Genomic DNA, 23624 nt, shown 5'->3' on the forward strand with positions numbered 1-23624 from the left:
TCACCACAACCTCCACCTCCCAGGTTCAGACGATTCTCCTGCCTCAGCCTCCCGAGTAGCTGGGATAACAGGCATGCACCACCACGCCCGGCTAATTTTGTATTTTTAGTAGAGACAGGGTTTCTCTATGTTGGTCAGGCTGGTCTCGAACTCCTTACCTGAGGTGATCTGCCTGCGTGGTGGCTCACGCCTGTAATCCCAGCACTTTGGGAGGCCGAGGCAGGTGGATCACCTGAGGTTGGGAGTTCGAGACCAGCCTGACCAACACAGAGAAACCCCGTCTCTACTAAAAATACAAAATTAGCCAGGCATGGTGGCGCATGCCTGTAATCCCAGCCTTTCTGGAGGCTGAGGCAGGAGAATCGCTTGAACCCAGGAGGTGGAGGTTGTGGTGGGCCGAGATCACGCCATTGCACTCTAGCCTGGGCAACAAAAGCGAAACTCCATCCCCCCACCCCCCGCAAAAAAAGTATCACTTGAGAGCACCGTTGTATTTTGTGTTTTTTACCTTGTAAGTAGAAGACCATGTGATATGATTTTATGAAGTCTGTATACATCTAAACCCACTGAGGATTTAGTGTTGAAATTAAAACTTTAAAAATTTTACTTTGACAAAAATTTAATGATCTGCATAATCATTGTGCTATATAGTAATTAGGCATCAACAGTAAGTAGGATTGTAATTCCTAGGCTATTAATTGCTGGGGTCAGTTGCCAGAAGATGGTACGAGGGCAGGACTATGGTGAAAAAGTTTCTCTAGCCTCACTCCCATGATCTTTTAAGCTGTCATCAGATGAGACGGCTCTCCCTGATTTCTGTCAGTGGGGGTTAATGGCTCAGCATTCCAAAGGCAGTCCAAATCCTGAGGTGTTTTGTGTAGCTTAGAAAGACACAGGTTCTAGGGTATTTGTTTTAGGGTAGGGTTGTACTCTCCCCGTTGCAATATTTGCTTCCCCATTATTGAGAAATTAGGGTTAAACCAGTGAAACTGATGCATCAAATGGGAAGATGATGGGGAAGGAGAATTCAGAGCAGTAGCAGAGTTTCTTCCATTAGCACAGGTAGAATTTAGGAGCTGCAACCTCGCTTTTCTCCTCTTACAGTTATCTACTAGTTTATAGATTATGCAAGGTATCCATAAAGTCTGGAATCACAAGAAAATATACATAATCTCATCAATGACATTTTATATCTCAGGAAGTAGGTCAGATTACAAATGAAGAGGTCTTCAAGATAGAAAAATTTCCTGCTCCTCCAAGACCTATCCACTGCCCTCCATCTGTAGCTGACCCACCAGGTCATTTTGTGATGTAAAAGGAAGCCTCCCCTGACCCGCTCCAACCCCCCTAAAAGGAACTCACTGTCGTATCTAGAACTTGACCCTGTAGAGATTCATTAGGATATGATCAGTCATTCATACTCTCATATTGATTATTTTAAGCAAATTATGTGCATAATTTTGAAGCTAGAAGAGGTTGGAGAAGTGAAGTAAATAGACCAAGGTCACAGCGTGTTAAAAGCAGAACTAGAGCTAAATCCTAGGTGTATTTACTCACAGCCTAGTGCTCTTCCCAGATAGCAGCTCCTGTACAAACTGCATAAGGCTTATGCACAGCTGGGCATGGTGGCTCCCAGTTGTAATCCCAGCACTTTGGGAGGCTGAGGTGGGAGGATTGCTTGAGGCCAGGAGTTTGAGACCAGCCTGGGCAACATAGCAAAACTCTGTTTCTACAAAACATTTTTAAAAAGGAGAGATGGCTTAGAGCTGCACTGTGCACCATGGTAGCCACTAGCTAACATGCAGCTGTTGAAGACTTCGCATGTGGCTAGTCCAACTCGAGAAGTACTGGAAATGTAAAATACATAATGAATGTCAAAGGCCTAGTACAAAAAAAGAATAAAAATATTTTTATAATTTTTTATTGATTACACGTTCAAATGATGATGCCTTAGATATATTGGGTTAGACAAGATGAAATTAATTTTACCTGTTTTGGATTTGGGGGTCATTTCTGTTTTTACTTTTTAATTTGCCAGCTATCGAACTTAAATTACACGTGTGGCTCATGTTATATGTCTTTGGGCCTGTGATGACATGGAACATGTGAAAAGAAAGAGGAAGAGGAGGGGAAACCTGAATGGGGAACCACAGTAAGGTTTGTTGGGTTTTGTTTTTTTTGAGACGGAATCTCACTCTGTCGCCCAGGCTAGAGTGCAGTGGCATGATCTTGGCTCGCTGTAACTGCCACCTCCTGAGTTCAAGTGATTCTCCTGCCTCAGCCTCCCGAGGACTATGGGATTACAGGTACCCGCCACCACACCTGGCTAATTTTTGTATTTTTAGTAGAGATGGGGTTTCACCGTGGCCAGGCTGGACTCAAATGATCCGCCTGCCTCTGCCTCCCAAAGTGTTGAGATTGCAGGGGTGAGCCACCAAGCTTGCCAACAGTAAGGTCTTTGAATAGTCAGAAGACAACAAAAGGGTATTTGACTCCTGTAGCTTAGGGGAGGAGTCAGGAGCTTAAAGAACAGAAGTATGGAATGAGGAGCTGCCAACATAGGCCTGGTGCTCAAGTTACGCCTGGCATGTTCTTCTCTTTACCTCACTCCACTGCTTTATTTTACTCTTTAGCAGGTCCTTACTGTAACATGGAAAATTATGGCATCAAAAATCTGGAGAGACTGCTAATGGCTGGGAGTTCAGAACTCCACTTATTTTTATGCGAAAGTCTACTTTGTTTTAAATTCAAGATTTCTACTTAACCACCCTTGAAAAACTTCTCAAAAAAAAAAAAAAAAAAAAAAAAAAAAAAACTTCTCTTTATTCAGGGTAAACGTCTCTAGCTCTTAACCTCATAATCATAGATATAGTATCCCCTAGACACTTTGTAATGTATTAATATCCGTCTTAAAATGTGGATCTCCAAACTGACACAGTACTGAAGGCAGCGTAACTAGTTCAGAGTATGGTGGGTCCATTAACTTACATTTCTCAGAGCCCAGGAATTCTTGTAGCTTTTTAATAGCTGCCTCACACTGTTGGCTCATATTAAGTTTGTCGCCAAATTGACTTTTCATACGAACTGCTTTCAGGGGGCCTGGGAAGTAAGGATGAAGCTTATAGCTCTCTATGCAGAGTAAACAGAAGGTATGTACATGAGTGCCTTTTCCTGTATTTTACAGGGCACAGTTTATGTGGAATTAAGTACTGGGTACATTTAACTTTCCAATTATAGCATTTATTTACACATTGTGGACAAAAAGAACATAAAGCTAAAGTGCTAAAAGCCACTGACAACTAAAAGTAAAGCAGCTCCTATAATGTGAAGTTAATGAAGTCTGCTTCAACAAAAATATGAATTAATGGCCGGCGTGGTGGATCACGCTTGTAATCCCAGCACTTTGGGAGAGTGAGGGGGGTGGATCACCTGAGGTCAGGAGTTCGAGACTAGCTGGCCAACATGGTGAAACCCCATCTCTACTAAAAATAGAAAAATTAGCAGGCATGGTGGTAGGCACCTGTAATCCCAGCTACTTGGGAGGCTGAGGCAGGAGAATTGCTTGAACTTGGGAGGTGGAGGTTGCCATGAGCCAAGATCGCACCACTGCACTCCAGCCGGGATGACAGAGTGAGACTCTGTCTCCCAAAAATAAAAAAATACAAACTCACGTATAAATTTTTAGAAACACATCTTTTAAACAAACCAAGATTAAATTGTGCTCTACCAGCACGTGTTATTTTGTTAGTATTAACTATGACATCTTTTTTTTAAAACTCTGAGAGATGCTAGTGCATAGCATTAGCATTTCTAACTATAATTTAGTTGTAATACATTTAGTCTTTATTTCAGTTTTACACTTAAATTTACTCTTTAGTGTCATCTGAATACCATGTTCCTATAATTGCAGAATATTTGTGCTTTTTTAAAAAGTAATTTGTTAGCCGGGTGCGGTGGCTCATGCCTGCAATCCTAGCACTTTGGGAGGCTGAGGCGGGCAGATGACAAGGTTGGGAGATCAAGACCATCCTGGCTAAAATGGTGAAACCTCGTCTCTACTAAAAATACAAAAAATGAGCCAGCCGTGGTGGCATGCATCTGTAGTCCCAGCTACTCGCAAGGCTGAGGCAGGAGAATCGCTTGAATCTGGGAGGCGGAGGTGGCAGTGAGCCAAGATCACACCGCTGCACTCCAGCCTGGGCAACAGAGCAAGACTCTGTCTCGCTGGGCACGGTTGCTCACGCCCGTAATCCTAGCACTTTGGGAGGCCGAGGCAGGTGGATTGCCTGAGTTCAGGAGTTCAAGACCAGCCTGAGCAACATGGTGAAACCCCATCTCTACTAAAATACAAAAAATTAGCCGGGCGTGGCGGCGTGTGCCTGTAGTCCCAGCTACTCGGGAGGCTGAGGCAGGAGAATTGCTGGAACCCAGGAGGCGGAGCTTGCAGTGAGCCGTGATCGTGCCACTGCACTCCACCCTGGGCAACAGAGTGAGACTCCATCTCCAAAAAAAAAAAAAAGACTGCATCTCAAAAAAAAAAAAAGTATTTCTTATTATCTTATTATTATATCTTATAGATAATATAATCTTATTATCTATATTGCAGGATAGAGAAGCAGTATAACTTAGTAATTAAAGTCAGGCAGACCTGGGTTTATAATGCTGGCTTTCATACTTACTAGCTGTGCAGCCTTGGAAAATTAGTTAACCTCTCTGTGCCTCAGTTTCCTCATCTATAAAACAGTTCTTGACTCAGAAGATTGTTAGGACTGAATGAGGTGATACATATAAAATACTTAGCATGATACGTAGTACACAGTGCTGCAAATATTTGAATTTTTAAAAACCTGTTGTTGCTGATGAATATAAATATACTTTTAAAATAGAAACTTGGCCAGGCACGGTGGCTTACACCTGTAATCCCGGCACTTTGGGAGGCCGAGGTGGGCGGATCACGAGGTCAGGAGATCGAGACCATGCAGGCTAACATGGTGAAACCCCATCTCTACTAAAAATACAAAAAAATTAGCCGGGCGTGGGAGGCTGAGGCAGGAGAATGGCGTGAACCCGGGAGGTGGAGCTTGCAGTGAGCCGTGATGGCGCCACTGGACTCCAGCCTGGGCGACAGAGCGAGACGTCTCATAAAAATAAATAAATAAATAAATAAAACAGAAACTTAACACAATTAAATGATTGGCTATTAATATTTACATTAAAATTAAGGCCAGGCACAGTGGCTCACGCTTCTAATCCCAACACTTTGGGAGGCCAAGGTGGGAGTATCATTTGAGGCAAGGTTCGCTGAGTGTGGCGGTGCATGTCTGAAGTCCTAGCTACTCAGTAGACTGAGGCAGGAAAATTGCTTCACTCCTGGATTCAAGGCTGCAGCCTGGGTAACAGAGTGAGACCCTGTCAATCAATCAATATAATACAAATAATTTAAAAATATATTTATAATATATATGTATGTATATATGTGTATAAATGTCATATATACACACACATACAGAGAATGAGACTGGTAAATATTTTATATTTATATATAAAGATATATTTATATTTATAATATGATATTTTATATCTATAATGTATGCGTGTCTATATATGTGTATATATGTCATATATACACACACATACGGAGAGTGAGACTGGTAAAACTTAAAACTACATTGATTATTTTAATGAGAACATAATTTTTGTAGAAAAAAGGATGTAGTTTTACGGAAGAATAGAAAAATATATTGCCTATTTTTGTAGTTAAGAATGGCTTCCCATAGATAGTTGGATCAGCTTGTTGACTTTTATCATAATTCAGTTTGAACCAACAGATGTTTTTAACATCCTGTTCTTCTTTTTAACTGATGAAGATTTGGATTCCTAGACTTGCCCAAGCACTTCTGTCTGCTGTAGCAGATGTCAGACTTTACTCATTAATGAAGCAACTAGAAAATCAGGAAGTGGCAAGATGGGTGGTAAGTCCTAAATACTTTAGAAGCTGTATGCCAGTTATTTCGTTCCTATGGGTATAAAGCTCATGGAAACATTGATTCCCAAAACAATTTTAGAAGATAATTCATACAACTTTATAGAGGTACTTCCATAAATAAGAACAGTAACATGCAAGTGGCACCTGCCGTATCTTTCCTTCGGATTAAGCCCTGGAGAGTGTAAGCCACTGATGCCCTCAAACCCTATGAGAGTCTAAACCCTGGGAGACAACCTTTGGAAGCCCCTTCACTCCTCAAAACTGTCCTTGCCTCTCTTTCCATAGAACTGAGTAGGGATAGTTCTAAATTACCAACTACCTCACAAAGCATCTTAGCTATTCACAACCCTTGTTCTGTTCCTCTAGCCAGCCTCTATCTGAGGTGCAGCCCGAGAAATCTTTTTGCACTGAAACTCTTTCACTTCTGAATGGGATGTTGGAAGTATTAGGTTGGTGCAAAAGTAATTGTGGTTTGTGCCACAACAATATTAGGTTGCTGCAATTACTGGACTCATGTAAGGAAGAAAGTATAGTATAGAAGACTATCTTTTGTCATTTGACTTATTTCAAGATGGGGAGATAGATTCCTGACATCTCCCACTCCAATCTTGAATGGATTTTTCCCATTTAAACAATATCCTGATGAGGGATTGGATTCTGTAGTACTGTTGTTAATTCACTTGGCTCTTTGTAAAGTTAATAAGCTTATATGAGCCTGTTTGAAAGTCTTACTACCCTTTTTATATTGTTTCTATTGGAAAATACATTCTAAATTCCAAGTAACCAATTTAGCAACATATTTCTGAAATATACTTTATTAATAAATTAGAAAGGGAACATTTCTGCAGGTATTCTTTTCCTTTGCATTAAAAAGAAAGATTGGTTTAGCAACTAAGTCCTTGCTAATTGATTCAGCAATATGATTAGCCTCATTATTTTGTGCTTATATTTTATGTAATTGCTGAAGGCTCAACATAAAATGGTAGGCAAAAGTCATGATAGCTTTGAAGTCCTTCCTCCAAAGATACAGCACTAGGGCCGGGTGTGGTAGCTCACCCCTATAATCCCAGCACTTTGGGAGGCCGAGGTGGGTGGATCACAAGGTCCAGAGTTCAAGACCAGCCTGGCCAACATGGTGAAACCCCATCTCTACTAAAAATACAAAAATTATCCAGGCATAGTGGCGGACGCCTGTAATCCCAGCTACTCGGGAGGCTGAGGCAGGAGAATTGCTTGAACCCAGGAGGCAGAGATCGTGCCACTGCACTCTAACCTGGCTGACAGAGCAAGACTCCTTCTCTAAAAAAAAAAAAAAAAAGGATACAGCACTAGGTTCTTCTAGTTTAGGAAAAACCTTTACTTTCATGAAAATTGGGAACATTTTTAAAAGGCTATATTTGGTGAGATGGGAAGCTAGTGCCACATGCTTAACAACTGCCTCAACTAACAAGTTTCTTTTAACACATTTGTTTTGTAGACTTAATGGTGCTCTGTGTGCATGTTCTTCCAAAAACTGATTCATTAATTTAGTCAATTTCCACATTAAAATTTAATAATGTCTCCTGACTTTTTTTTCCTCTTTCCTGTTTTGTCTTAATTTTTCATCAGCATTCCAAAACAGGGAGACATTCCAAACAAGTGCAACATTCCAAACAAGGTCAACAAAAAACAGTCATAATACTTGTGTCAGTACTATAAGACAGTTTGAGAATTATTGATTGGAAGAATCTAGTTATGAATTTCAATCATCTGTAAACTCGACCATCAAAGAATCTGTTTTTTATGTGTTTCATTAATGGAAAGTGGGATTTTAAATCAAATGAAGTGCCATAAAAATGCACCTGAAAGTATAAACTTCTTAACATGAACAAACACAGATCTGCTATTACCATAAACCTGTGTTTGATATAACTTTCTAAAAACAGCGTTTGGGCCTACTTACGTTAACATCATCTACCTTTTGATGTCCTTTTCACAATATTTAGACTTGCTTGCTATTTAGAAGATACTATGTACTAAGGTTTTCCATTTCCAGCTTCATACATGTTTGCTCTATGCTTTTTCTTAGTTTTTTTGCCAGCTGTGCTCCTGGTTCACATGGTATTGCTGTACCAGAACCCTTACGAACACCATGGAAACGGCTCTCACTGTAATTGCTCTTTTCTACTATCCTTTGGAAGGTTCAAAGTCTATGAACAGGTAAGAGAAATTATTGTTAATAATTATGTACAAAACTCTGCTTTTGAAAAATCTTAAATATCAACATATTGTAATGTCTAGTAGACCCCCTAATTTTCATGAGTCATGAGAACCACAAATTTTCAGTTGATATATTATAGCAGAAAACAGATAATACTTAAACAGGATAATTAAGGAGAGTTTAACAAAAGGAATATTTGCAAAGGTTTAGACAATATTTAGGAAAGCCAATACGGAAACACCATAGTACCCCCAGCATAGTTATAGCAGGAAGTCTGTATTATCTCTAGGCCCCAAGGAGCAAGGAGAAGAAATGGTTACTGGAATCTATAAAAAGCTATAATCGTAAGAGAGGGCCCCAGCAGGGACAGGCACAGCCAGCCTTTAGCAATAACGAGGAGACAGCCAGGGGACTAAATAATCCTGACCCAACTCTTCTGCCTCTCAGCCCGAAACAGTCAGAAGCCAGAAAGCAAGGTAGCCACTGATGCTGTCCATTCAGGTCAGCTTTCCTGCGTGCAGACTGAATAAAGGCTGGAGGAGAAGAGATTTGGCAGGGCAAATAGGAAATACTTGGACTTTATTTGGCTTCCTTCAAACTGGGGAAACAAATACCACGCAATGGGAACATGAGTGAAGGCATAGAACTGTAAATGGGCTTCATTTACAGTTACAGTTACAGTATATTCAAGGCAGACTGTCCAGAGTAGTTATAGAGTGTTGTAGGATGCATGGAAGAAGAGAAGAATAAGGGATGAGGCTGGAATGGGACTTTGAATTTGGATTTTATTCTGTAGGTAATAGGGAACCATTTGAGGCGTTTGAGCAGCATGACAATCAAATCTGATTTTGAAAAACTTCTTTTGTAATAGCAGTATTTAGGATATACTGAAAGGAAAAAAGCCAGAATTTGGGATCTAGTTAAAATTCTAGTATCCATTCTTCCTACACAAAAGGTTGTTAGGATGATCAAATCAAATAAGATCATTTCTGTCTTAGACTCTCTTAACTACAAGAAAAAGCATTCACTCAAGTTACATATATGATGAGGACTTTATTTTAAGGCTAAAAGGGAAAATGGGCATCTCAAGCCTTGTGGCTAGGACTGGAAGAAAACTGTAGAATATCTGAGCCACACAAATGAATTGAAATGTTATGCAGAATCCAAGGCAGTTTTGGGGAATGGGCTGTTTTGTTGTGCCTCTATATCCCAAATAGCCTATGAATCCTGCCTTAGTCTTCCATCATTTAGGGGCTTAGCTAGTCTCTGTCCACTTCTGTCCTTGCTAGCAATTACCCAAATTTCTCCATATCTCACATTCAATTTGAGAGAATCGAATTAGGTCCATTAAATGTCATTGTCTCTATCTGGACATAACTTTATTTCACACTGGCCAGCCTTAGATTGGCTACCTGGGCCCAGGTGCCCTTCCCTAATTCAGTCAGGAAGTGCAAGGGTCATGTGGTACAAAAGGACTGCTATATAAGCATTTTTCCTTGTATAAGCATGACAGATACTATTCCAGACCTGACAATAAAATGACATTTTGCACACTCCTTTAAAAAATGCAAGTATTGGCCGGGCATGGTGGTTCACGCCTGTAATCTCCACACTTTGGGAGGCCGAGACGGGTGGATCACTTGAGTTCGGGAGTTCAAGACCAGTGTGGCCAACATGTTGAAACCCCGTCTCCACTAAAAATACAAAATTAGCTGGATTTGGTGGTGCATGCCTATAATCCCAGCTACTCGGGAGGCTGAGGCAGGAGAATCACTTGAAGCCAGGAGGTGGGGGTTGCAGTGAGTCAAGGTCACATCATTGCACTCCAGCCTGGGCAACAAGAGCAAAACTCTGTCTCAAGAAAAAAAAAAAAAAATTGTGGAGATGGGGTCTCTTTAGGTTGCCCAGCTGGTGTTCAACTCCGGGATCAAGTAATCCTCCCACCACGGCCTCTTAAAGCGTTGGGATTACAGGCATGGGCCATCAAACCTGGCCTAAATTTCAAGCTCATGTATCAAAATCTGGATTTCAAGTTTCTCTTGAAAAATTGGAAGTTCTAATAATATTTTGGGCTAGGATTCCTTCATGACAATACCATGGTTCAAACTTAGCCTACATTTCTCATTTTTATTTTTTATTTTTTTTTTTGAGACAGAGTTTCGCTCTGTCGCCCAGGCTGGGGTACAGTGGCTCCATCTCGGCTCACTGCAACCTCTGCCTCCCGGGTTCAAGCAATTCTCCTGCCTCAGCCTCCCGAGTAGCTGGGACTACAGGCATGTGCCACCACGCCCAGCTAATTTTTGTATTTTTAGTAGAGATGGGGTTTCACCATGTTGGCCAGGCTGGTCTTGAACTCCTGACCTAGTGATTCAGCTGCCTCGGCCTCCCAAAGTGCTGGGATTACAGGCGTGAGTCACCGCATCCAGCCCCTTCTCTCATTTTTATAGTTACTGGGTCTCCATAAGCATTTGAATTTATTATCCTTGAACTTACATCCTCATCAACATTATAGATTTCATTCTTTTTTTTTTTTCTCTTTTTTGAGATGGAGTTTCATTCTTGTTGCCCAGGCTAGAGTGCAATGGCATGATCTCAGCTCACTGCAACCTCCACCTCCCAGGTTCAAGCGATTCTCCTGCCTCAGCCTCCCAGGTAGCTGGGATTACAGGCACCTGCCACTGCACCCAGCTAATTTTTTTCTATGTTTAGTAGAGACAGGGTTTCACCATTTTGGCCAAACTGGTCTTGAACTCCTGACTTCAGGTGATCCACCCACCTCAGCCTCTCAAAGTGCTGGGATTGCAGGCCTGAGCCACTACACCTGGCCTACAGATTTCTTTATAGTTATTTTTATTAGTTAATAGGTATATAATGGTAATATAGGTTGTCTTATTTTGCTTTCTTTTAATTTTTTACAGGGCTAAGTATTTTTCCACATAATAATATACTATCCATAGTCCTCATGATTAAATTATCAAATCATCTCTTTCAACCATTAGTTTAGAGAAGTCCTGTTAATAAAAATCTATATTTCTATCCATGATCATACAGTTTATACAGTAGGCCTTTTATCAGTTGTATGTATATATATATTTCACTTGGCTAAAATTAACTTACTTTCAAAACAAAATTATACATACTCTGAGCCCGTCACTGCCTAAATAATCCTGTTTCTTTAAATGCGCATGCTTTTTCTTGGAGAAAGTCTCTCTGTATGAGTTTCTTATAGCTCCTTAGGAGAAACTTGATCATTTTTTTTTATCAAGAAAGTAATTGGCAAAGTTATGAGATAAAAAGTATACTTTTTAGCACACAAGACTGGCATTAAGACATATGATAACTTCTTATTTGAAAATACTAGAATTAGAAGATGAGCTCCGAAAACGGCTTTAGATATTATCTTTTTTAAAAGATAAGAAAAACTAAGACCCAGAAAGCGTTAAGTAACCTGCAAAAGTTAATATAGCTATTTAGGCCAGACACAGTGGCTCCTGCCTGTCATCCCAGCACTTTAGGAGGCCGAGGCTGGCAGATCACCTGAGGTCAGGAGTTTGAGACCAGCCTGGCCAACATGGTAAAACCCCGTCTCCCATTAAAAATACAAAAAATTAGCCGGGCATGGGGATTAGCCTGTAATCCCAGCACTTTAGGAGGCCGAGGTGGGCGGATCACCTGAGGTCAGGAGTTTGAGGCCAGCCTGGCCAACATGGTAAAACCCCATCTTTACTAAAAATACAAAAAATTAGCCGGGCATGGTGGTACACACCTGTAATCCCAGCTACTTGGGATGCTGAGGCAGGAGAATCGCTTGCACCTGGGAGGCAGAAGTTGCCGTGAGCCAAGATCATGCCACTGCACTCCAGCCTGGGTGACAGAGTGAGATTCTGTCTCAAAGAAAAAAAAAAAAAAAAAAGTTCATATAGCTATTTATACCAAAAGGAAAATGTCAAATCACAGTGTAAATGATAGATAACTTCAAGTTAATTTCCCACTTGTCTTATCACACATTTTCCTCTTACAGTCTCAAGTACTCATCCCTGGTGGCACTTGCCTTCATAATTCGTCCCACAGCTGTCATTCTGTGGACACCTTTGCTCTTCAGACATTTTTGTCAAGAACCAAGAAAGCTTGATCTTATTCTACATCATTTTTTACCTGTAGGGTAAGTGTGGCAATAATCCATCCATTTATTTAGTAGCCTATAAATCACAGATTATGAACAAGATTTTACATCTTTCAGTTAATTATTTTATCTTCTAATGTCAATGAGAACTCTTAGTCCAAGGAAATAGAGTAACGCAAAACTTATATATTATATTCTTATATTTATGATCCTGATTATAACTATTTTAATTTGCTTAACTGAGTGCTTTTGTAATTATTTCTAACTTAGCGTTTTCCAATGCTTTATTTCCCAAATATTTCTCAAATATATTTTAGAGATACTTGATTCTTTTACATTTGTATAAGGCTTTATAATTCATAATGTGTTTTCACATATTACCTCATAATTTTCATAATATTTCAGTCTAGGCAATATATGTTTTTATTTTGTAGTAGAGAAAACAGGAGGCTGGGAGAAATTAAAAATGTATTAGTCAAAGTCATTGGGCTGGTTGCTATACTGGTATTGAAACCGAGGTCTTCTAACTACACTATGAGCTCCTAGGATCAGTTGTATCCCAAGTATCTAGTAGACTACCCCGAATAATTATTTATTGAAGGGATGACTGCATTCTGACTCTTACAACAGTGATCTTTTTAATATACGATCATGCACCAAATAATGACATTTTGGCTAGCACTGGACTGCACTTATGACAGTGGTCCCATAAGATTATATTACCGTATTGTACTGTACTTTAGTTTCTCTGTTTGGCTATATATATTTTATATATATATTTATTTATTTGAGACGGAGTCTCACTCTGTCACCCAGGCTGGAGTGCAGTGGCACAATCTCACTTGACTGCAGCCTCCGCCTCCCAGGTTCAAGTGATTCTCCTGCCTCAGCCTCCCAAACAGCTGAGATTACAGGCGCCTGCCACCACGCCCAGCTAATTTTTTTATTTTTAGTAGAGTTGGGGTTTCACCACGTTGGCCAGCTAGTCTCAAACTCCTGACCTCAGGTGATCCACCCACCTTGGCCTCCCAAAGTGCTAGAAATACAGGCGTGGGCCACCATGCCCAGCCTATTTAGCTATAGTTAGATACACAGATACATAGCATTGTGTTACGATTGCTTACAACATTCAGTATAGTACCATGCTGTATAGGTTTGCAGCCTAGGAGCAGTAGGCTATACCATATAGCCTACATGTCTGTAAGCTGTACCATCTAGGCTTGTGTAAGTGCACTCTATGATGTTTGCACAATAATGAAACAGCCTAATGATGCAGTTCTCAGAATGTATCCCCACTGTTAAGTAATGCATGACTGTACTAGTATTCACTAGTCACAAGTGTTTTTCGGGTAGCAATCTGAAAAGGACTAAATTATCTTGCATCTCAGTTGCTACTGTTGTCATTTCTCAGATGTATTAATAACATTGCATTAAACATATTCATTCATTCAGGAAGTATTTAATCCTACTATGTGCCAGGCAGTGTTCCAGATGTAGGAGATGCATTAGTTTAACCAAAAAAAGTACCTGCCTTCATGAAGTTTACATTCTAGTAGGGAGAGACAGACAGCTAAAAAGATAAGAGTAAATATATATTTGTCAAGTGATGGTAATACAGGGAAAAATAAATGTGGGATAAGGAGGATAGAATGCCAGTGCTTGGGGTAATGGGGGAGCTGTTATTTTAAATAGGGTAGTTGGGAAAGACCACCACGATAAGGTGACACTGGAGCCAAAACTTAAAGGAGTTAAGACAGTGAACCATGTAGTTACTTGATGAGAGAGTATTCCAGGCAAAGGAGCCAGCCAAGTACTAAGTATGTCGGGCATGTTCAAGGAACAGCAAGGAGACTGATGTGGCTAAAAGAGAGTGAGCTTGGGAGAATGTAATAATGAGGTCAGAGAGATAGCAGGGGCTCAGTTCATATCGGCTTTAACACTTAGGTAGATAGAAAGCCTTTTTAATCTCATCAGCAGCATGATAATAACTTATTCATTAACAAGCATTTAACCTACTTTGTATCCAGCATTTGATAATTCAGAAGTGAGTAAGATACAATGTCTGCTCTCAAAGTCAAAGTCTGTGGGGGAAAAAGATGTAACAATACAGATGCTCCTTGATTCAGGATCACATCTTGATAAACTCATTGCAAGTTGAAAATATCATAAGTCAGGCAAGGCACCGTGGCTCACACCTGTAATCTCAGTGCTTTGGGAGGCCAGGAGTTCAAGAACAACCTGAGCAACATAATGAGACCCCATCTCAACAAAAAGATTTAAAAATTGGCCAAGTGTAAGTGGCACTAGGCATGCCTGTGGTCCTAGCTACTTGGGAGGCTAAGGCAGGAGGATCCTTTCAACCCAGGAGTTCAAGGTTGCAGTGAGCTATGATCATTCCACTGCACTCCAGCCTGGGAAACAGAGTGATAACCTGTCTCTAAACAAAATAAATAACAAAGAAAATATTCGACGTCAAAAATGCACTTAACACATCTAACGTACTGAACATCACAGCTTAGCCTACCGTAAACATGCTCACTCAGAACACTTACATTAGCCTACAGTTGGGCAAAATCATCTAACACAAAGCCTATTTCATAATAAAATATTTGAATATCTCATGTAATTCATTGAATACTATACTGAAAGTGAAAAACAGAATGGCTGTATGGGTACCATTTTAAAGTTGAAAAATCGTAAGTTGAATCATCATCAGTTAGGGATTGTAATTCTTACCCAGTGATTTCAAGTGTTCTGGTGGTTGGGCGTGGTGGCTCACGCCTGTAATCCCAGCACGTTGGGAGGCTGAGGCAGGCACATCACCTGAGGTCAGGAGTTCAAGACCAGCCTGGCCAATATGACGAAACCACGTCTCTACTAAAAATACAAAAAAATTAGCTGGGCATTGTGGCGCATGCCTGTAATCCCAGCTACTTGGGAGGCTGAGGCAGGAGAAACGCTTGAACCCCAGAGGTAGAGGTTGCAATGAGCCGAAATTGTACCACTGCACTCCAGCCTGGGCAACAGAGTGAGGCTCCATCTCAAAAATAAAACCTTACATCCAGATTATATATAAAACTTGTAAAAATCTATAACAAAAAGATAACTCATAGAAAAATGATTGAAAAGATTTCATCAGGTACTTCAAAAAATATTAAAATGGCCAGTAAGGGCCGGGCGCGGTGGCTCACGCTTGTAATCCCAGCACTTTGGGAGGCCGAGGTGGGCGGATCACGAGGTCAGGAGATCGAGACCACGGTGAAACCCCGTCTCTACTAAAAATACAAAAAATTAGCCGGGCGTGGTGGCGGGCGCCTGTAGTCCCAGCTACTCGGAGAGGCTGAGGCAGGAGAATGGCGTGAACCCGGGAGGCGGAGCTTGCAGTGAGCCGAGATTGCGCCACTGCACTCCAGCCTGGGCGACAGAGCGAGACTCCGTCTCAAAAAAATAAATAAATAAATAAAATAAAATAAAATGGCCAGTAAGTATAAAGAGACTCATCTCATTTGTTATCAAGGAAAAACAAAGTAAAGCCACCATGAAACACTACTATACTATACATCCACCCAAATGGCTAAAATGATGTGGAACTTATCTATTCCTGTGGGAATGCAAACTAATACACTGTTTTGGAAAACTTTTAAGTATTTACAAAAGCTAAATAAATACATAGTTGTACTTACAACTTAGGGCAGGGGTCCCCAGTCCCAAGGCTGTGGACTGGCCCAAGTCCATGGTCTCTTAGGAACTGGGCTGCACAGCAGGAGGTGAGCAAGCAAGCATTACTGCCTGAGCTCCACCTCCTGTCACATTCTTATAGAAGTGTGAACCCTACTGTGAACTGCACATGCAAGGGATCTAGGTTGTGCTCCATATGAGCATCTAACGTCCAGTGATCTGAGGTGGAACAGTTTCATCCAGAAACCATACCCTACTCCCACCCCCGCAACCTGTTCGTGGAAAAACTGTCTTTCAAGAAACCAGACCCTGGTGCCAAAAAGGTTAGGGACCGCTACCTTAGGGCCCACCAATTCCAATCCTAGGTATATGTCTAACAGAAATGCATATATATGGATACCAAAAGATGTGGAAAAGAATGTTCAATGCAGCACTATTCACAATAGCTGGAAATGGAAGCACAGTGTCCATAAACAGAAGGAATACATACAGTGTGGTATACATAGTTACAATACACAGTATTGTAAATGAATGAACTACAGCATGCAAAAAAACTTGATTCGATCTCACAAGCATAATGACTAAAGGAATTTGGACATGAGTACATATGGTATGATTCTATTTTTATAAAATTCAAAAAAAGATAAAACTCATCTATGCTATCAGAAATTAGGATAGTGGTTACCTTTGGGAAAAGGAAGGGTTACCTTTGGGTTACTTTTTGGGGAGGAGGTAGGGACGGACTGACTGGAGGGACAAGGGGGTGCTGCTAATACTCTTCATCCTGCTCTGTATGGCAGGTACACAGTTGTGTTCATGTAGTGATGATTCACAGAGCTTTATCTTCATAGCGTATTTTTCTGTATATGTGTTGTGGGAGGCAGTCTCTGAGATGGCCTCCAGTGATCCCATCCTCCTGCTATTTATGTTTTCGTATAATCCCCTCCCCCTTGAACATGGGCTAGATTTGTTGACTCAATTCTAATGAGTAGAATACAGCAGAAGGGATGGGATATCACTTACAAGACAGGGTTATGAAAGGACTATGGTGGCCAGGCACAGTGGCTTACATCTGTAATCCCAGCATTTTGGGAGGCCAAGGGGAAGTATTGCTTGAGCCCCAGAGTTTGAGACCAGTTGGGTAATATAGCGAGACCCCATCTCTACAGAAAATCCAAAAATTATCCAGTCATGGCGGTACACACCTGTCGTCCTAGTTACTTGGGAGGCTGAGGTGGGAGGATCACTTGAGTCCAGGAGGTCAAGGCTGCAGTGAGCCATGATCACATACTACTGCACTCCAGCCTGGGTGACAGAGCAAGGCCCTGTCTCTAAAAAAAAGAAAAGAATACATAAATAAAAAGACTATGGCTTCCATCTTGGGTGCCTGTCTCACTCACTCTTGGCTGACTTACCCTGGGTTAAGCCAGTTATTATGTCATGAGGCAGCTTTAAGGAGATGGCCATATGTTGAGGAACTTAGCCCCACCAGCAGCCATGTGAGCAAGTTTGGAAGCTGATCTCTCCACCTGTAATTGAACCTTCAGATGAAACTGTAGCCCCTGCTAAGAGCTTGACTACAGTTCATGAGCGACCTTGAGCCACAGGCACCCAGCTAAGCAACACCTAGGTTCTTGATCCACAGGAACTGTGAAATGGTAAATATTCATAGTTTAAGTTAACAAGTTTTGGGGTAATTTGTTATACAGCAGTAGTCTTTCAATAATCTTTATATTAATATATTTTTACAATATTAATCGATTATATAATCTTATCTACTGATCTTTATCAATAGATAGCTTTCAAAATGTGTAAATCCATATTCAGTTGGTGAAACTGTAAAGCATTTTTATAGTTGCTTTTGATGCAAGGCATGTACAAAGCCATATGCTAATAGTGGACTTTCAGCAAGCTCCAAATGTGAATCACTATGCTATTTTTGTTTTTCAGCTTTGTTACTTTGAGTTTGTCTCTGATGATTGATCGTATTTTTTTTGGCCAAGTAAGTAAAAGTATATTAACCTAAGAACTATTTTTATTTTTAATCCATTAATACTTTAGAACAGAGGCAAACGATTTTTTAAATGATATGGGATACATTACAAAAGACTTCTAGGCATATCCTAATAAGCCTTTAGTTCAATTTCTTGTGCTTTCTACATAAAAGAATGAGTACTCCTCGTTAATATTCAGGAGAGTCCATTTTAAGGAAGGGAATTATTAAGTGAGCACTGAATGTTACCTGTTGCTGTTTCTATCATTATTGTCAGCTTTATGCTGTAATTCAAATTGTAATGTTTTCAAAGCTTTATCTTCACAGGTAATATGTGACATTGTAAAGTACCACACAGTCCGAAAAATTTGTCTAGTATCCTCCTTATCTATTAACTGGATATAAAACTTGGATGGAGCTGGAGGCCATTATTCTAAGTGAAATAACTCAGGAATGGAAAGCCAAATATCATATGTTCTTACTTAGAAGTGGGAGCTAAGCTATGAGGATGCAAAGACATAAGAATGATCTAATGGACTCTGGTGACTCAGGGTGGGGAGGGGTGGGAGAGGTGTGAGAAATAAGAGAGTACATATTGGGTACAGTGTACATTGCTTGGGTGATGGGTGGACCAAAATCCTAGAAATCACCTCTAAAGAACTTATTCATGTAACCAGAAGCCATCTGTACCCCAAAAACCTGAAATAAAAAAACAAACTTAGATTGCAAAAATATAAGTTTGAATCTCACTTTGAATCTCAAAAATCTAGTTTTACAAATTAACAAAGAACACATTAATACTTAAAGAAGAAAAAATAACAGTTAAGAAGGATTTCATACAGTCATTAATCAAAATTATTAGGCCGGGCATGGTGGCTCACACCTGTAATCGCAGCACTTTGGGAGGCCAAGGTGGACAGATCACGAGGTCAGGAGATTGAGACCATCCTGGCTAACATGGTGAAACCCCGTCTCTACTAAAAATATAAACAATTAGCCGGGCGTGTTGGCGGGCGCCTGTAGTCCAAGCTACTAGGGAGGCTGAGGCAGGAGAATGGCGTGAACCCGCGAGCCAGAGCTTACAGTGAGCCGAGATCACGCCACTGCACTCCAGCCTGGGCAACAGGGCAAGACTCCGTCTAAAAAAAAAAAGAATATATATTAATGTAAACTATTGCCTGGTTTTTAGACTTCAATTCTGATTTAATGTCAAAATTGTATCAATTCCCTAAATGCCAAAGATTACTACTTGGCACTAACACGTTTCTATTTATTTTTCCTTCAACTGTGCCAGTGGACTCTGGTTCAATTTAATTTTTTGAAATTTAACGTGCTGCAGAACTTGGGAACATTTTATGGTTCTCATCCATGGCACTGGTACTTCAGTCAAGGATTTCCAGTTATCTTGGGTACTCACTTACCCTTCTTTATTCATGGCTGCTATCTAGCACCAAAGAGATACCGGATACTTTTGGTGACTGTGCTGTGGACACTGCTTGTTTATAGGTAAGATTTTATTTGTTCAAAAGGCTAAAATTTTTTATGTTACCAAGAAATCAAATTAAGTTCTTCAAAAAGTAAACTTTATTTTTTGGAGGTGCCATTAACTTTTGTTAGTGGGAATTATCTTAGAAGATACAAGTAGTAGTAATTATAGAGGCACTAGAGTGAATACTTTAGATATGTAGTTTGCTTAATAAGGATTACACTCAATTTTTAAGAACTTGGACTAATTTTATTTGCTTAAAAAAAAAAAAAACAGACGAGGCACAGTTGCTCATGCCTGTAATTTCAATACTTTGAAGGCCAAGGTGGGAGGATTGCTTGAAGCAAGGAGTTCATGACCAGCCTGAGCAACATAGCAAGACCGTCTCTCTGAAAAAAAATTTAAAATCACCAGGGCATGATGGCATGTGCCTGTAGTCCTAGCTATTTGGGAAGCTGAGGCAGAAAGACTGCTTGAGCCCAGAAGTTTAAGGTTGCAGTGAGCTATGATTGTGCTACTGCACTCCAGTCTGGGTGACAAAACAAGACCCTGTCTCAGTCAATCAGTCAATCAATACCACCAAAATTTTAAATTGAAGGACCACAGAAATACATTCTAAAATAAAAATGTATGTATCCTTATTCCAAATTTGACTAATTTTACTTACTTGGATTGAAATAGAAATCCCGTTTTTAGAATGTAACTGTACTTTGTAATTTCAAATTGACATCATATTTTATGTTTAGTTTTACCATATCATAATCACCTTATAACTAAAAAATAAGACTAATTCCTGAAGCAAGAAATTCAGTCTGAATACTTAGAAAATAAATAGATCAAGTTAAATATATTTTATATTAAATATATTGCTTTCTCAATCTATCATATAACATGATAATTAATATCTTTAAATAATATTTCTTTTTATTATAGCATGTTGAGCCACAAAGAATTCAGGTTTATTTATCCAGTTTTACCATTCTGTATGGTGTTCTGTGGTAAGTGCTTTTGTTTTAGAAAATAAATTATATAGAAATAGTCCAAAGACAACACATCCTCATTAAACTATTTTTATTTTCAACTAGGTTAATAAGGAATTACTTAATTACAGATTAATTATATTACTGCAATATTCCCTTTTTGTAGTCCAAATATCTTTTTTCCTATATCCTCTAAAGTGAGATAAAAACATAAAGATCCTAGCCCAGTGCAAAGGTGTGCACTTATAATCCCAGCTACTCAGAAGCCTGAGGCAGGAGGATCACCTGAGCCCAGGAGTTTGAGACCAGCCTACCATATGGCAAGTCTTTCTCTCAGAAAACAGTCAAACAAAAAACCCACATAAATATCCAATACCCAAAGCAGTTTTTGGTGGTGGTGTTTCTATTTGGTGATGTGCTTTCTCACTAAAAAGTAAAGTAACATGTCTGTTTTAGATTAGCTATTTTAAGTTTATGGTTAAACTGTAAGGGTCTTCATTTTCACAAAGGAAAAATGTATTTACTGCTGTTGAAACTAGTTTTTAATGCTTTTACACACAAAACATTTACACCTTTAAAACTCACTCTAAGGCATATGCAATTATTATTATTATTTTTTTAGACAGAGTCTCGCTCTGTTGCCCAGGCTAGAGTGCAGTGGCATGATCTTGGCTCACTGCAACCTCCATCTCCTGGGTTCAAGCAATTCTCCTGCCTCAGCCTCCCGAGTAGCTGGGATTACGGGCATCTGCCACCATGCCTGGCTAATTTTTGTGTTTTAAGTAGAGACAGGGTTTCACCATGTTGGCCAGGCTGGTCTCGAACTCCTGACCTCAGGTGATCCACCCGCCTCAGCCTCCCAAAAGTGCTGGGATTGCAGGCGTGAGCCACCGCGCCCAGCCTGGCATATGCCATGTTTTAAGTAATTAACTCTTGGTTTTATTCAGGCCTTTTCTCCATTTTTCCACAGTCTTAACATGTATTTTTTTTGTCACTTACAAAAATTCTTATATGACTCAATTCAGGAAAATCTGGGTTTTTACATTGTTTGGTTTGGAAAAATTACGAATTGAAACTTTATTAACTTCAAGTTTAATTCGGAATAAATGACTGTTGGCTTCCTTAAAATATTAAGACCTTAAAAAAAACCACTGCGTTGAGAGAGAAGAAATGACTAGTCAACTGGAAATGGAGGCTGGAAAAAACCTAGGGAGTTACAGTTTTCAAACTTATTTTTTACTTAAAAAAAAAGAAAAACATTGAGTTAGGCAATGTTTGACCAAGTATACATCAACTCCTACAGGTCTGAGATGTATAATCTCTCCAATTTAAGAAGATAAACATACAAATATAAAATCAAATATTAAAAATCTGTATTTTTGATACATCTGAAGTTCTGAAATCAAAGTCTCTGTCATTACTTTACAGTGTAACCATATACAAACGTAGGTACATACAAAAATTTAGACATCTAACAGCTATTTGGCAAGCCTTAAGAATAGCTGGCCCCATTTGCCAGAGGAAGTCTGTTCACAAATCACTATTCAGATGTTAAATGGTTTCTGTTTTGTTGGGTTTTTTTACAGCCACTTGAGTGTGTATTATAATTAAATCAAGCATTGGCAGAGTACAGAGGCAAATGTTTTTGTGTGCCTGGAGGGGACAGGGAGGTTGGTTAGTAACTTGGTTTGATTTCTGTTTTCATAAACCAGATTTTTCCAGCATTCCTCCTCTGTGTCCTGTTTCGGTAATTACCAAGTATTTACACAAAGATTGAGTTGTCTGAATCCTCATTCCCAGTCTAAAAGATTGAATCTTTAAGTGGCAAGATCCCTGTAACCAGGGCCTATTCCCAGTTTATTGAGATAAAATGCTGATGAGGGGTAAAGAGAGCCCCTTCTAATAGTAAGAATCACCAGAAGGCTTCCATCCTCTGTCTACTTAGAAGGATCCCTAAAAGACAGCGACCTAGAAAACCCCTTGATCTCACAGGATGCTTTCTTTTCCTCCACACCCTACCTCAGGTTCTAGAGTGGGTCAAAAAACTCTGATTCCTAGGAGATTTGTACTTCCACTAACAGTGAGAGCTCTTTAATGCCAAGAGATTCTAACAGTAGGATCAATTCTGTCTAGTGATCTCACCTAGACAGAAATCTCTGGACATTTAGAACAGTTCTCTTTGGAGCTCTTGATGTTTTAGTGACCCAGTTTGAATCTTTCCTAACTACTTGAAATCTTGAGTTATACCACAAATTTCAGCCTTATTCTGCTTTTGTGTGACTTGTTTTAACCTATTTTTATATAAACATGACAACTGTGTCAGCCATTGCTGTGTAAAAGGCCACCTCAAAACTATAGTGGCTTAAAACTCCATTCATTATTATTGACAGGTCTACCTTTCAACTGGGCAGTTATCTCCACTGAGCTCACTTACACAAATGTGATCAGCTGCAGATTGGGTAGACAGCTCTACTGACCTAGGCTGGGCTCTCATGTCTGGGGTTCAACTAGCTGTAGGCCAAGTCTTCTCCGCTCTTCTGAGTTTTCTCTTCCTCCAACAGGCTAGCTAGGGCTTGTTCACTTGGCATAGGCCAGGTTCCAAGAGAGGGAGAAATATGCAAGGCCCTTTGAGACAAGGGCTTGGAATTTGCACAGTGTCACTTCCACCACATTCTTTTCATGAAAGCAAGTCACTGGGCCAGGCCAGATTCAAGAGGTGGGGAAATAAATGCCAACCTCACAGTGGGATGGGACACAGGAAGAAAAATAATTGCAGCAGTTTTTTCAATCTACGGTAACTTCTCTTGCCTAATTTGAATTTCCCTTAGTCCTATAAAATAGGACTCAACTCTAGAAAATAATATTTTGTGACTGTCTCTGATCTTTAGTGAATTGTTCAACAATGTGCCTCAGTTTCCTTATCTGTAAAAGAAAGGTGATATTTTAGCAACACTAATTCAATTCTTAGTTTGAATCTCTCATTTGTGCTGATAGAGTTCAGCACCCACTACTGATTCTGAATTGAGTGTCTGCTTATCTGTTTTTACCACAGTGGCTAATATAGACCTCTCTCTTACTGGGCCACTTTGTTTTTCCATATTGCTATCTTTTTTTTTTTTTTTTTTTTTTTTTTTTGGGCATGGTTTTTCTTTTTCTCCCCTGTTGGGGGGTGGTGGGG

The 23624-nt window shown here is 39.9% G+C and overlaps 1 protein-coding gene across 2 annotated transcripts in view; it reads left to right on the forward strand.

Moving 5' to 3' along the window:
* The window catches only part of LOC116481670 (GPI mannosyltransferase 3), a 34960-nt gene that overhangs the window by 484 nt on the left and 10852 nt on the right, over nucleotides 1–23624 (forward strand). Inside the window, exons 2-7 of one of the 2 annotated variants that reach the window (XM_032174406.2) lie at nucleotides 5868–5972; nucleotides 8055–8185; nucleotides 12208–12348; nucleotides 17938–17989; nucleotides 19275–19486; nucleotides 20400–20464. In XM_032174406.2, coding sequence (XP_032030297.2) covers nucleotides 5934–5972; nucleotides 8055–8185; nucleotides 12208–12348; nucleotides 17938–17989; nucleotides 19275–19486; nucleotides 20400–20464 — 640 coding nt within the window. In that variant the 5' untranslated portion in view covers nucleotides 5868–5933. Of the gene's footprint in view, nucleotides 1–5761; nucleotides 5973–8054; nucleotides 8186–12207; nucleotides 12349–17937; nucleotides 17990–19274; nucleotides 19487–20399; nucleotides 20465–23624 lie in introns of those variants that run through there. The other variant, XM_058428054.1, reaches the window with a different exon arrangement.

Source organism: Hylobates moloch, unplaced genomic scaffold (assembly GCF_009828535.3).
Source record: "Hylobates moloch isolate HMO894 unplaced genomic scaffold, HMol_V3 SCAFFOLD_14, whole genome shotgun sequence".
Taxonomy (NCBI): Eukaryota; Metazoa; Chordata; class Mammalia; order Primates; family Hylobatidae; genus Hylobates; species Hylobates moloch.